Here is a 14,790-nt window from a genome sequence, read left to right as displayed (position 1 = left end):
GATAACTGAGTTTTTACTATATTTAGCGTAAATTCTGATGATAAAAACCTACTTTTCTCATGCCCCTCCGTTGAATTCTTTGTTCCTTTTTAAATTTAGGTATCACCTGCTCGCGTCCACCGGTGCCTTCTGACAATAGCAAATCGAAGAATTTAGTGACTCCAAATTCAGAAAGAAAAGGATTTAATTGTCAAGCCAAAAGATTCCAGTATGTCCAGGTAAAGAATTTTTAGTTTGTTAAGAACACAAGAGGGCAGTGTAATATTGCAATAGTTTATGTAAGCTTGCACTGTGCTGGTGTTCATATATATATATGTATAAAAATATATATATTCATTTATTCAATCGTATTTATTGAGCGCTTACTGTGTGCAGAGCACTGTACTAAGCCCTTGGAAAGTACAATTCAGCAACAAATAGCGATCATCCCTGCCCACAACGGCCTCACAGTCTAGAAGGAGGGAGACGGACATGAAAACAAGTAAACAGGCAGCAGAAGCATCATTATGAATAGAATTAGAGATAGATAAACATCATTAATAAATAGAATTATAGATACGTAAGTATATGCACAAGTGCTGTGGGGCAGGGTTGGGGTAGAGCAAAGGGAGCGAGCCGGGGCGATGGGGAGGGGGAGCAGAGGAAAAGGGGGGCTTCATTTGGGAAGACCTCCTGGAGGAGGTGAGCTCTCTCATTAGGGCTTTGAAGGGGGAGAAGCGTGATCGTTTGGCTGATTTGAGGAGGGAGGACTTTCCAGGCCAGAGGTAGGACGTGGGCCGGGGGTCGACGGCGGGACAGGCGAGAAGGAGGCCCAGTGAGAATAATTGAAGTTGGAAAGTTCACCTAAGCTGAAAGAAAATAATCATTGTCACTGAACCCTTAGTGGTGGTTACACCACAATTGTGCAAAACAACTTAATGAAAATCTGGTCTTAGAAGTGGTCAGTTAAGGCTCTTGTGGCTCAAAGGCAGCATGGCCCAGTAATGATAATCATAATAATTGGGATATTTGTTTTTTTATGGTATTTGCTAAGCACTTATATGATCCAGGCACTGAATTAAGCACTGGGGTAGATACAAAGTAATCAGGTTGGACACAGTCCATATCCCACGTGGGGCTCACAGTCTTCATCCCCATTTGTTCTTGTCTGTCTCCCCCGATTAGACTGTAAGCCGATCAAAGGGCAGGGACTGTCTCTATCTGTTACCAGTTGGTACATTCCAAGCGCTTAGTACAGTGCTCTGCACATAATAAGCACTCAATAAATACTATTGAATGAATGAATGAATTTTACAGGGGAGGTAGCTGAGGGACAAAGAAGTGAAAAGACTTGCCCAGGGTCTCACACAGCAGACACGTGGCGGAGCTGGGATTAGAGCCCAGGTCCTCGGACTCGCAGGCCCGGGCTGTTTCCAAAGGCCAGGAGGGCAGGAAGCCAAACCACAAAGGCCTCCCTGGGTCAGAGAGGAAGAGTTCTGAATTTTCCCAAGGTCAAAGTAGCTGCCTCATAGGTAAGAGGTCAACCTGCATCGCCCTCGCATTTTGTTATGAGCAGGGAATGTGTCTGCTAATTCTGTTGTATTGTCTTCTCCCAAGCACTTAGTAGAGTGCTCTGCATATAGTAAGCGCTCAAAACATACCATTGATTGGCTGACCGATTGCACTTGATTTGCACCCTCCCTCTGCCCCATATCGGTAATTTATTTATTTTTTATTAATGTCCGTCTCTCCCTCTAGAGTGTAAACTCAAGGTGGGCGGGGAATGAAGAGAATAGCCAACTCTGTTATATTGTCCTGTCCCAAGTGCTTAGCCCAATGCTCTGCACACAGTAAGCGCTCAATACGTACCACCGAATGGCTGAATGAATGAGAGCAGAGACCCCTCTTGTCCCCTCCTACCCGCTAACCTTCCCCGTATGGTTTTATTTCTCCATCGCCAATCTCCCCAAATCGCATCCTGTTCACTCATTAACCCCGGCGAAACCCTAGACTATCTCGGCAGAGATGGAGACGACAGAGATAACCGTTGGCTTCCCTGACCTGAGTCAACCGTGTCGGACGGGGGGGCCTAGCGTCCGCCCCGTGGGTCAGCGAGCCGGGCCAGAATAGCAGAGGGGGGTGATGGACGCGGAAGGTGCTGGTTCTCTCCAGCCTGAACTCTGCCCTCCAGTCACAGTCATATTTTTATGTATGTGTGTGTGAGAGTGAGAGAGAAAGAGAGGGAGAAAAAGAGAGATAGAGAGTTGGGTTTTCTCAAGGACAGTATGCAAAATGTGCCCATTTTCACTCATTCCTTTCGATTCAGACTGGGACCATTTTTTCACCCAATGTCTCATGATACTAGTACTCCTAATAATAATAATAATCATTGTGGCTCTTGAATAATAATAATGACAACAATAATGTTTGTGGTGTTTTTTCAGTGCTTACTATGTGCGAAGCACAGTAAATAAAATAAATAACGATGATATTTGTTAAGCGCTTACTATGTGCCAAGCACTGTTCGAAGTAGTGGGGTAGATACAAGGTGATCAGGTTGTCCCACGTGGGGCTCACGGTCTTCATCCCCATTTTACAGATGAGGTAACTGAGGCACAGAGAAGTGAAGTGGCTTGCCCAAGGTCACACAGCTAAGTGGCAGAGGCGGGATTAGAACCCACATCCGCTGACTCCCAAGCACGGTCTCTTTCCACTAAGGCATGCTGCTTCTCGAGCGCCGATACAAGATAATGTGGTCCTACATGGGGGGCTCACTTTCTAAGTGGGGGGAGCACAGGTTTCAAATCCCCATTTTGCAGATGGGGGAACTGAGGCCCAGTGAAGTGACTTGCTCAAGGTCACGCAGCAGACAAGTGGCAGAGCTGGGGTTAGAACCCAGGTCCTCTAATACCCAGGCCTGGGCTGTTTCCACTAGGTCACCCTGCCCCTTTCTGGGATTCCCTCATTGGTCATTCTCGTTCTCCTTCCAGGAGGCTGACCTCTGACCTATCTTATGGAAAATCCTGCGGGTAGCATGGCCTAGTGGAAAGAGTCCGGGCCTGGGAGTCAGGGGCCCTGGGTTCTAGTCCCAGCTCCTCCATATGTCTGCCGCGTGACCTTAGGCAAGTCACTTCACATCTCTGGGCCTCAGTTCCCTCATCTGTAAAAGGGGGATGATGACCGTGACCGTATCCGGTCTCGATTCTCCTGTAGCATTTAGTACGTGCCTGGAACAATGTAAATGCTTAACAAGTACCATTTATGAATCAAATGCAGGACTGGAAGTCAGGAAACTGAGTCCTCATCCCAGCTCTGCCACTGATTAGCTGTGTGACCTTTGGCAAGCCACTTAACCTCTCTAAGCCTCCGTTTTCTAAGCCTCAAAATGGGGACATTTTGCCGATTTCGACCGCTCTCCTTACCTTTTAGTACGTGAGCCCCGTGTGGGACAGAGGGTGCGTTTGATCCAATCGACTCTTTCGGCCCCAGCGCTTCACGTGTTGTATTGGAACGTAGCAAGCGCTTAAAACCCAGAAATGTCAACCAATCAATCAGTACTGTACTAAGAGTTTGGGAGAGTCCGAAACTCCAGAGGAGGTATAAATGATCTCTGCCCACGTGGAGCTTACGGATCAGAGGGGGAGACGGACCTTCGATGAAATTAAAGATAGGGGAAATGAAGGAGTAGAGGCCTGTTGTTGAGCAAATCGGCTGGATAATTGCTCAGCCCTCATCCACTTCACCAGGGCCAAGCAGCCGGAGCCAATAAGCCTCTTGTTGCAAGACTTACAATTACTTGTTTAAGGAAATGAGTCTCATCAATAGACCTCATTCTAGTTTCCCCGGCTGCCCCCTCAGGGCTCTCTTCTGCCCTTCACTTCTGGCAGCCTCACCCATTTTGAACAAAAAATGGGGTTTTCTCACTGGACTCACAGCTGCTGGCTCTCCCCATCACCTGTGCACACAGGTGTGGAAAAGCAGCAGGAGGGCACAAGGACTGCAGAGAGGGGGCGAGGAATGGGGCGAGGGGTGAAAAGGACTGAATTTGGGATGGAAATCTACCTTCATGGCTTTTAGAGAGGTTAGTCCGGGGCCAGTCAAGCAGGCTCGATGTTTTCTTGTGACCTCCCATTTCCTGCACAATTTCTCCACTGGATTAGCCTCAAACAAGCTCCGCTTCATCCTCAGACCCGATTTCACTTTATTTATGCCTTTAGCCTTTCGGAAAACCCCTGGGCTGAATAAAATGTTAAACTGGAAGATCTCTGATGGCAGAGTGACACCTTTTGTCGATCCATCGATCGTATTTATTGAATGCTTACTGGGTGCAGAGCACTGTGCTTGGGAGAGTTTAATAATAATTATGGTATTTGCTAAGCGCTAATTACGTGCCAGGCACTGTACTAAGTGCTGGGGGGGGCGTTACAAGCAGTTTGTGTTGGACACAGTCCCTGTCCCATGTGGGGCTCACAGTCTCAATTTTGGTATTCGGCAAGCGCTGACTATGTGCCAGGCCCGGTACTAAGCGCTGGGATAGATACAAGCAAATCGCATCAGAAACAGTCCCTGGTCCACCTGGGATTCACAGTCTCGAGTCCCATTTTACAGATGAAACCAGAGTCAAAGGAACTCTTCATCATTCAATCAATAGTATTTACTGAGCGCTTACTATGTGCAGATCACTGTACTAAGCGCTTGGAATGTACAAATCGGCAACAGATACAGTCCATGCCCTTTGATGGGTTTACAGTCTAATCGGGGGAGACAGGCAGACAAGAACAGTGGCAATAAATAGAGTCAAGGGGAAGAACATCTCATAAAAGCAATGGCAAATAAATAGAATCAGGGTGATGTACATCTCATTAAACAAAATAAACAAAATAAATAGGGTGATGAAGATATATACAGTTGAGCAGACGAGTACAGTGCTGAGGGGAGGGGACGGGAGAGGGGGAGGAGAGGGAAAGGGGGGAGAAGAGGGTTTAACTGTGGAGAGGTGAAGGGGGAGGGTAGAGGGAGCAGAGGGAAAAAGGGGGGAGCTCAGTCTGGGAAGGCCTCTTGGAGGAGGTGAGCTTTGAGTAGGGATTTGAAAAGGGGAAGAGAATTAGATTGACGGAGGTGAGGAGGGAGGGCGTTCCAGGACCGCGGGAGGACGTGGCCCAGGGGTCAACGGCGGGATAGGCGAGACCGAGGGACGGCGAGGAGGTGGGCGGCAGAGGAGCGGAGCGTGCGGGGTGGGCGGTAGAAAGAGAGAAGGGAGGAGAGGTAGGAAGGGGCAAGGTGATGGAGAACCTTGAAGCCTAGAGTGAGGCCTTGAAGCCTAGAGTGAGGACTAGGTTGCTGGGGGTGTCTCATTATGTCCCCACGCCTTTTTAAAATTAGATCATATTAGAAGCAGAAGTCCCCAAAACTTTCCCAATGTCTCACTTCCTGTCTGTCTGTATCTCTTGAGTTTCTCTCTGTCTCAATTTGGTTCTCTCCGGCTCTGCTCTTTCTCGGTTCTCTCGGGCTGGGTTATCTCTTGGTTCTCTCAGGCTCTGCTGTCTGCAGTCTGCTTCCTCTTTCAGTTCTCTCAGGCTGCGCTGTGGTGTCTCTTCTTCAGACTGGTTCTCTCTGACAGTTCTCTCAGGTGGTGATGTCTCTCTGCCTCCGTCCGGTTCTCTCTGGCCCTGCTGTCTCCCAGTTCTCTTAGGCGGTGCTGTCTCTGCCTCAGGCTAGTTATCTCTGCCTCTGCTGTCTCTCAGTTCTCTCAGGCTGCAGTGTCTCTCTGCCCGTTTGGTTCTCTCAGGCTCTTTCGTCTCTGCCTCAGACTGGTTATCTCTGGCACTGCTGTCTCTCAGTTCTCTCAGGCTGGGCTCTCTTCCTCAGTCTGGTTCTCTCATCTTCTGCTGTCTCTCTGGGTCAGGCTACTTATCTCTGACTCTGCTGTCTCTCGATTCTCTCAGGTTGTGCTGTCTCTCTGCCTCAGTTTGGTTCTCTCTGGTTCTGCTGTCTCTGGGTTCTCTCAGGCTGGGCTGTCTATAATGATAATAATAATGATAATAATAATAATGTTGGTATTTGTTAAGCACTTACTATGTGCAGAGCACTGTTTTAAGCGCTGGGGAAGATACAGGGTAATCAGGTTGTCCCTCGTGAGGCTCACAGTCTTAATCCCCATTTTACAGATGAGGGAACTGAGGCACAGAGAAGTTAAGTGACTTGCCCACAGTCACACAGCTGACAAGTGGCGGAGCTGGGAATCGAACCCATTACCTCTGACTCCCAAGCCCGAGCTCTTTCCACTGAGCCTCGCTGCTAGGCACTGTACTCGGGGCTGGGGTGAAAACAAGCCAACTGAATTGGTTGCAGTACCTGTGAGTTGGATGCAGTTCCTGTCCCACATGGGGCTCACAGTTTTAATCCCCTTTACCAAATGAGGTAACTGAGGCAAAGAAAAGTGAAGTGACTAGCCCCAGGTCACAGAGCTGACACGTGGAAGAGCCAGGATTAGAACTCAGCTCCTTCTGACTCCCAGGCCAGTGCACTATCCACTAGACCATGTTTTCTGTGGTCCCGCTGTCTCGGTTCTCTCGGGTTGTACTATCTCTGCTTCAGTCTGAGCTCTGCTGTTCTCGGTTCTCTCGGGCTCCGCCGTCTTTCTGCCTCCGACTCTCTATCTCTGCTGATCGTGGTAGCCGCCATGCCAGCCGAAAGCCCTCCACCGGCCACCTGGGCCACAGATGAGAAAATCCCTACTCTAGAGCTATTCACCTGTTCGTCTAAGACCCCCAGCAGCCCTCTCCAGATAGAGTTTTGAACTCTTGATCCGCAGGTGAGACACACTTGATTTTATGGCCAACCCAGAAGGCGGCCGCCTCATTTTCCTCCGGACTCCTCCCGCCGTGTCAGCCCCACATTAAACTCTCAGTGTCGTCGGAGGCTGAAGGGCCACTCCTGGTCAATCCCTGGGAGTTCTTAGGACACGGCCTTCCCTCCTTCCTTCCCTGCTTCCCTTCCCCTCTCCCTCCCCTCAGACCCAACCCATGACTTCGGCGCGGCCGATTCTCCCCAGAGCCAGAGTTCCAAACCCTACTGCACGTGGCCGATCGGCCATCAATCCGAGCGGCGGCCTTTACCCTTGAGTTGCCCTTCTGTCCGGAAACGACGCCGCTGACGGCCCACCGGCATCCGCGAGCGTTAGTGTTACGGAGGCGGGGAACCATTTTAGTCTCGAGAACCGAAACGGGAGCCATTTTGGCCTTGACGGTAGTCGGGCTTTTTTCCTGGCCCCTTGCCATTCGGGTGAGCCGGGCTTTTAGGCACCAGAGATGAGGAATGGAAACAACCCGTGAGTTGTTTCTGTAGCCGTGGTGATGGTTTGTGCTGAGCCAGCTCACAAGTCTCCCTGAACGGAGTGCCCACACCCAGGAGTTCGAGTCCCGGATTCTATTCCCGAATGTGCCACCCACTCCCTCCTGTGCGACCTTGGGCAAATCATTTAACCTAGCCAGGCTTGAACCTTCCCATCTGTAAAATGGAGATAATTATACACACCCGCACCCTGCCTTTTAGGCACGCTCAGTAGGTCAAGTGGATGGAAGGAAAATGAAATTCTCTGAGCTCTTTGGCAGAAATAAAGTGATGATGGTGTTGTTAGGTCACTGTAAGAAGCAGCAAGGCCTAATGGAAAGAACAGGGGGGTGGGAGTCAGGAGATGTGGGTTCTAATTCCGGCTCCACCACTGGCCTGCTGCGTGACCCTGGCACTTAACCACTCTGGCCTCAGTTTCCTCATCTGTACAATGGAGATGAAATCCTCCTCCCTCTAACCTAGATTGTGAGCCTCGCCTGGGACAGGGAAATAATTATGGTATCTGTGAAGCGCTTATTACAAGCCACGCTCTATATTTAGTGCTGGGGTAGATATGAGCAAATGGGGTTGGTCACGGTCCCTATCCCACATGGGGTTCACAGTCTTAATCCCCATTTTACAGGTGAGGGAACTGAGGCACAGAGAAGTGAAGCGACTTGCGTAAAGTCACACAGCAGGCAAATGGTGGAACGGGGATTCGAAACCGGGTCTTTCTGACTCCCGGGTCCTGGCTCTATCCACTATGCCACACAAAACCCAAGAGGAAAGCTGAATCAAGTGGGCTGCAAGGAGTGCAAATAATTCTCGCTGCCTCCACAGTGCCCTTAGTCCCAGAAGACCCCCCAGAAAATGCAGGCTTTCAGGAACCCCGAGCTTTCCCCTCCGAAGAGCTTGAAGTCCGCACTAGGGGAATGGTGGGAAAATCACGCCCGCCCCTCTAGACTGTAAATTTGTTGTGGGCAGGAAATGTGTCTCTTCAGTTGTTGTTTCGTACTCTCCCAACCCCTTAGTATAGTGCTCTGCACACAGGAAGCGCTCAATAAATGCAACTGAATGAATCCCAGCATCCGGTTGGTCCACCCAGGGCCTTGGGGTCCTGGGCAGAGCAAAGCCCGGGGAAGCCGAAAGCATTTTCCTCACAGCGTGTTCCCTCTCCTCCTCAGGACGAAAACCCAGGCCCCGGCTCTTACGACGTCGTTCACCGATCGCCCGAGTTCAATAGCGTCTCGCTGTCAAAGAAAGGAACGGGTTCTTTTCCTTCCTTGGTAAGAGGGGGCTTCATTCCTCTTCAGAGAGAAGCAGCATGGCTTAGTGGAAAAAGCGTGGGCTTGGAAGTCACGAAAAAGGGCTTTGCACGCAGTAAATGTTAAATAAATAACATCGATTGATTGATTCCAGCTCAAGACCACTTTGAAATTCAAAGGGGGCAGAAAATCCCAAAGATAAACCCCCCAAAACTTTTTATTTCTTTTAAAAGCCTGTGGTTCCTTCCATTTTCCTGAGCACCAGCCACTCCGGGAAGACCCTCAAGCAATTTTTCCAGTTTCACAGGGGGATCAGATCTGAAGCCACTACTGAATAATAATTATTGTGGTTTTCGTCAAGCGCTTACTACGTGCCAGGCACTGTACTAAGCGCTGGGGCGGATCCGAGCACATCGGGTTGGACACAGTCCCTGTCCCATTACCGAGCTGCTGCCTCTTGGGGTTGGCACCGCAAGTTGGCAGAGCGAAATTGCTCAAGGCCCAACCCGGCCTCGATCTGGGGTGAACTCCCCTGGATTGGGTGCCTGGGTGAACTCGGCCCGAGTTCAGGACCTGGGATGGGTCAGTCAAGGTGGGGGCCACACCCCGCCAGAGGCTCCGCGCTGGCGAAACGGCTCGGGACCGGCCCCGCCGCAGAAAGCAGGCCGGGAGCGCCCGTGTCAGCACGCCTTGGCACCGTGGTCAGAGGCAGAGCCCTAATCCAGGACTCTCTGGAGGCTCTCCCCGTGACCTTGACCCCTTCCTCTCCAGGGCCCCAGTCACCTCGCTCCCGCCCTTCTCCCCCTCGAGATGTGGGGCGAATGCTCCCGGCAGGGATTGAAATGGGCTGGAACATTGCTCGCTCGCTTAGTGCTCCGGCGACGGTGTGGAGCCTGGGCACTTCCCGCCGTCCCCTGAGGGATTTCTCTTGCCCATCATGGCACTGCCCGATCCCTCTCGGGGCTCCCAGCCCTCGGCCCAAAGTCACCCTCCCACCGACCTCTTTCTAACCTCTGGGGCCAGCGCTTTCACCATTTCTTCTCCGGAAGGAGTTCCAGGTCCAGGTTTCGGCGGGGAAGGAGGATGGAGATTCACTTAATAATGATGGTATTCGTTAAGCCCTTACTATGTGCCAAGCACTGTTCTAAGAGCTGAGGGAGATACAAGGTCATCAGGTTGTCCCTTGTGGGGCTCCCAGTCTTCATCCCCATTTTACAGATGAGGGAACTGCGGCCCAGAGAAGTGAAGTGAGTTGCACACGGCCCACAGATGGCGGAGTCAGCATTCGAACTCACGACCTCTGACTCCCAAGCCCAGGCTCTTTCCACTGAGCCACAGGGCTTCTCCAGCTGCCAGTTGTCGCACTGGTTACGTCCTCTACACCAAGTAGCACCTCTACAACCAGCACAGAGAGCCAACCGAAGAGCGTTTAGTACAATGTCCAGCTCCTAGGAATAGAGAAGAAGCACAGTGGAGTGGATAGAGCACGGGCCTGGGAGTCAGATGACGTGGGTTCTAATCCCAGCTCTCCCACTTATCTGCTGTGTGACCTTGGGCAAGTCACTTCACTTCTCTGGGCTTCAGTTACCTCCTCTCAAAATGGGGATTAGAGAAGAAGCACGGTGGAGCGGATAGAGCAGGGTCCCAGGAGTCAGATGATGATAATAATAATAATGTTGGTATTTGTTAAGCGCTTACTATGTGCAGAGCACTGTTCTAAGCGCTGGGGTAGATACAGGGTAATCAGGTTGTCTACGGGCTTTGGAGTCAGGGCTCATGAGTTCGAATCCCAGCTCTGCCACTTGTCGGCTGTGTGACTGTGGGCAAGTCACTTAACTTCTCTGTGCCTCAGTTCCCTCATCTGTAAAAGGGGGATTAAGACTGGGAGCCCCACGTGGGACAACCTGATTCCCCTATGTCTACCCCAGCGCTTAGAACAGTGCTCGGCACATAGTAAGCGCTTAACAAATACCAACAACAACAGAACCCAGGTCCTTCTGACTCCCAGGCCTGTGCTCTAGCCACTCGGCCACACTGCCTGCCGCGTAATAGGCGCGTTACAAATACCATTTAAAAAAAACAAAGCAAGGACTCTGAGAAATCTGGCTGGGCGACAAGAAGGGAAGAAATGTGGTCAGTTCTGGTCCTCTCTTTCCCTTGCAGTGCTTTCCCAACACCTGCCAGGGGTTCTCTGTTTTCACCACAGTTCTCTATTTAGTAGTATCAGTCAATCAACCAGTGAACAGTGGTATTTAGCACTTACTGTGTGCAGAACACTGTACTAAGCGCTTGGGAAAGTTCAACACGACAGAGTTGGTAGATGCGATCCCGGTCCACAAAGCGCTTATAATCTACAGGGTTAGTAGTGGTAACTTTGTTTACTGAGAGCCTACTTTTTTATGGTGTTTGTTAAGCACTTACTATGTACCGAGCACTGTACTAAGCGCTGAGGTAGATACGATATAATCAGGCTGGGCACAGTCCGTGTCCCACATGGGGCTCAGAGCTTTAATCTCTATTTTACAGATGAGGTAACTGAGGCCCAGAGAAGTGAAGTGACTTGCCCAAGGTCACCCAGCAGACGGATGGTAGAGCCAGGATTAGAACCTGGGTCCTTATTAATAATAATAGCGGTACTAAGTGCTTATGATGTGCCAAGCACTGTTCTAAGGGCTGGGGTAGATACAGGGTAATCAGGTTGGACACGGTCCCTGTCCTACATGGAGCTCAAGTCTCAATCCTCATTTTTACAGATGAGGTAACTGAGGCCCAGAGAAGCGAAGTGACTTGCCCAAGAGCAGACATGTGGCAGAGCGAGGATTAGAACCCAGATCCTCCGATTCCCGGGCCCACGGTCTATCCTTGTAGGCCACGTTGCTGCTCTCGGTTACCTCACAAATCCAGTAGAGGAAAGAACTTGACCGTCGGATAGGCTCAAGAGAGCCGTGATCTGGACCAGGCCAGGGACCGGGCAGGCTTCGTCCCCGTCCCCCTTTCCCCTACTGAATTTCCACCGTCCCGCTCGGAGGGCAGGGCCCGGCGGGATCGGCCGAGGATCCTCCGGGGATTGATGACGCCGTGGGAGCCCCCGCGGTTCAGCGTGCCAGGATCGCTATCGCTCTCAGATATCCTGCCGTACAACCATGGGGGATTTTTGTTTTATCGCCTCCGATACTTGCCATAGTCTCTTAGGGTAAAGAGATGTTATCGCCCAGTTTCTGTGGCTTTTGCCCCCGATCGTTTGGCAAACACTGATTTTGTTTGTTTTTGACCCGCCGATGGTGCGCTGGGGCTTCCTGGACTGGTGGGAACTGGTCGGCTGAAACGGAGCAAGAAATCCCTTGGGGGTACGGGGAAACGGTAATTAACGGGGAGTGGGGGACCCCCGGGGACAAAAGCCTCCCGAAGCCTGAACTAGACTTGGTGTCTGGGGAGTCCGAGGTCGTTACCTCTTTGATCTGGCAAGTAATAATAATAATAATTGTGGTACTCGTTAAGTGCTTACTACGTGCCAGGTACTGTACTGAGCACTTGGGGTGGATACGAGCAAATCAGGTTGGACACCGTCCCTAACTCTTAAAAAGCAAACGGGCCTGGCCTAGTGACAAGAGCCGGGACTCAGAGGATCTGGGTTCTAAACCCGGTTTCCCCACTCATTCATTCATTCAATCGTATTTATTAAGCGCTTACTGTGTGCAGAGAACTGTACCAAGCGCTTGGGAAAGTACAATACAGTAATAAAAAGTGACATTCCCTGCCCACAACGAGCTCACAGTCTCGAGGCGGGGGGGAGACAGACATCAATACGAATAAATGAAATTACAGATCGATACATCAGTGCTGTGGGGCTGGAAGTGGGAGAAGAGGAAAGAGAACAAGTCAGGGTGACATAGAAGGGAGTGGAAGATGAGGAAAACGGTGGGGCTTAGTCAGGGAAGGCCTCTTGGAGGAGACGGGCTTTCAATAAGGCTTTGAACGGGGACGGGGAGGAAGAGTAATTGTCGGATTTGAGGAGGGAAGTTGCTTTGTAACCTTGGGTAAGTCATTTCACCGCTCTGTGCCTCCTTTTCCTCAACTGTACAGTGGGATTTAATGTGTGTTCTCTCTTCCATTCTAAAGATGAGGACGCGGAATTATTTTCTTTCTCTCTCCCTAGGGGGCCCGCATCTCCATCTACAAAGTCCCCAAATTTCCTGCTGCCAACGCTTACAGTCTCCCATCGGGCTTAATTTCCAAGTGTGACTTCAGCAACGCCTATTCCAGCATGTTCCAGCTGCCCTTCTGTGTGAAAGTCCCCAAACTTCCCACTCCGGCTCCCAACCAATACAACGTAAGAGAAAAGGGGGTGCGGGAAGGACCGTGACATTCATTCATTGTTGTCTTCATTGAGCGCTTACCGCGTGCAGAACACTGTACTGTGCGCCTGGGAGAGTACAGTACACGGTAAACAGACACATTCCCTGCCCATAGCGAGCCCTCGACAGAAATGTCATGGAGCCAGGATTAAAACCCAGGTCCTCTGATTCCCAGGCCCGTGTTCTATCCACTAGGCCACGCTGCTTCTCAGCACTAGGAAGAGAACAACAGAGTTGGTAGACGTAATCCTTACCCTCCAGGAGCTGACAATCTACGGTGTGCAGAGCACTGTAGTAAGCGCTTGGGAGAGAATAACAGCTTTAGTAGACCCGATCCTGCTCTCAAGGAGCTGTCAGTTGAGCAGGGAACCTGGAGTATTCAAAGTGTTGGCCTTGGGACATTTTCCTTCTTCTTCCTTGGGGAGATTTTCCCAGCCACAGCAAAATCTCCCAGCGAGAAGCAACATGGCCTAGTGGATAGAGCACGGGCCTGGGAGTCAGAAGTTCCTGGGTCCTAATGCTGACCGTTTCTCTGCCGGGTGACCTTGGCACAGTCACTTCACTTCTCTGGGCCTCAGCTACCTCATCTGGAAAGTCTGTGAGCCCCAAGTGGGACATAGACGGTGTCCAACTTAATTAACGTGTATCTACCCCAGAGCTTAATAGAGTGTCTGGTAGTAAATGCTTAACAAATACCATTAAAAAAACCCCTTTTCTTTGTCTTAGTTCCCTCATTTGTAAAAATGGGGATTAAGACTGTGAGCCCCACATGGGACAACCTGATTACCTTATATCTACCCCAGCACTTAGAACAGTGCTTGGCACATAGTAAACATTGAACGAATACCATGGTTATTATTATTATTACAGGGCCTGGCACATAGTAAAAGCTTAACAAATACCATAAAAAGTATTTACGAAAAGGGATCTGGTCTTGCCAGCGTTTGAAAAATGCTATTTTTTTTTTCCTCCAGGGCCCACCGGCCTGCCGGGAAAATAAAAGAAAAGAAAAGAAAACGTGTTTAGTCTGCCTACAGCTCTCCTCAGTCTAAGGAAACAATAGCCAGACTGCAGGAGAGGGTGAAAATATGATAATCCTGTTAGTCACACTGTGCATAGGGTTCTTTACCATCTTTCTTTCCATTTGCATACCATGATCGCTCCCATATTCTAATCCCTCTCTTTGTTACCTTATTATTACCTCCAATTTTGTGCAGGGGCATCCCCTCCCCCTCGGTCCAGTAATTAGCCCGGACCATCTGATCTCTTTGTCTGGCCGGGCCGGCGTGGAGTCGGGCCATCAGGGCTTCGGGGAAGAGTGAATCGCACCCTTGGAGGAAACGCAGAAATCAAAATTCCATCAGCATTTCTCGAGCAATATTTCTGAAGCGAGCGACGGGTCGGGAAACAAAAAACCGCCCCGGCGAGTGGTTTCCGCGGGGCGATTAAATCCCTTCGGATGCCATTCTCGGGGGCATTTTTATCGAGTCCTTTATCTCCAGATGAGGGGCCCGTGGAGGGCTAGCGTGAGAACTATTTCTGATTTGGCTATAGCGGAAAGTACGTCTCGGGGTGGGGTGGTCAATCAATCGATGGATCAATGGTATTTATTAAAGAGTCTTATCATTTCGAAGCACGGCAAACATCCTTGGCAATCCAGAACGTCTAAAGGTCGGGCGGAGAACGAGAAGAAGCGAAGCAACTTGGCCTGGTGGCTAGAGCACGGGCCGGGGAGTAAGAAGGACCTGGGTTCTAGCGCCAGCTCCGTCACGTGTCCGCTGCGTGACCTGGGGCAAGTCACTTCTCTGGGCCTCGGTTACCTCATCTGAAAAATAGGAATTAAGACTGTGAGCCCCATG

At 50.5% G+C, this 14,790-nt stretch overlaps 1 protein-coding gene across 4 annotated transcripts in view; it reads left to right on the top strand.

The window, feature by feature from the left end:
- STPG1 (sperm tail PG-rich repeat containing 1) overlaps nucleotides 1-14,790 on the top strand; it is a 30,299-nt gene that overhangs the window by 2,997 nt on the left and 12,512 nt on the right. For all 4 annotated transcript variants that reach the window (XM_007667946.2, XM_007667945.3, XM_029080408.1 and 1 more), the window contains exons 3-5: nucleotides 100-218; nucleotides 8,496-8,597; nucleotides 12,733-12,906. In XM_007667946.2, coding sequence (XP_007666136.1) covers nucleotides 100-218; nucleotides 8,496-8,597; nucleotides 12,733-12,906 — 395 coding nt within the window. The remainder of the gene's footprint in view (nucleotides 1-99; nucleotides 219-8,495; nucleotides 8,598-12,732; nucleotides 12,907-14,790) is intronic.

The sequence above is a fragment of the Ornithorhynchus anatinus genome, chromosome 16 (assembly GCF_004115215.2).
Source record: "Ornithorhynchus anatinus isolate Pmale09 chromosome 16, mOrnAna1.pri.v4, whole genome shotgun sequence".
Lineage (NCBI taxonomy): Eukaryota > Metazoa > Chordata > Mammalia > Monotremata > Ornithorhynchidae > Ornithorhynchus > Ornithorhynchus anatinus.
This window is presented reverse-complemented; position numbering and strand designations above follow the sequence as displayed.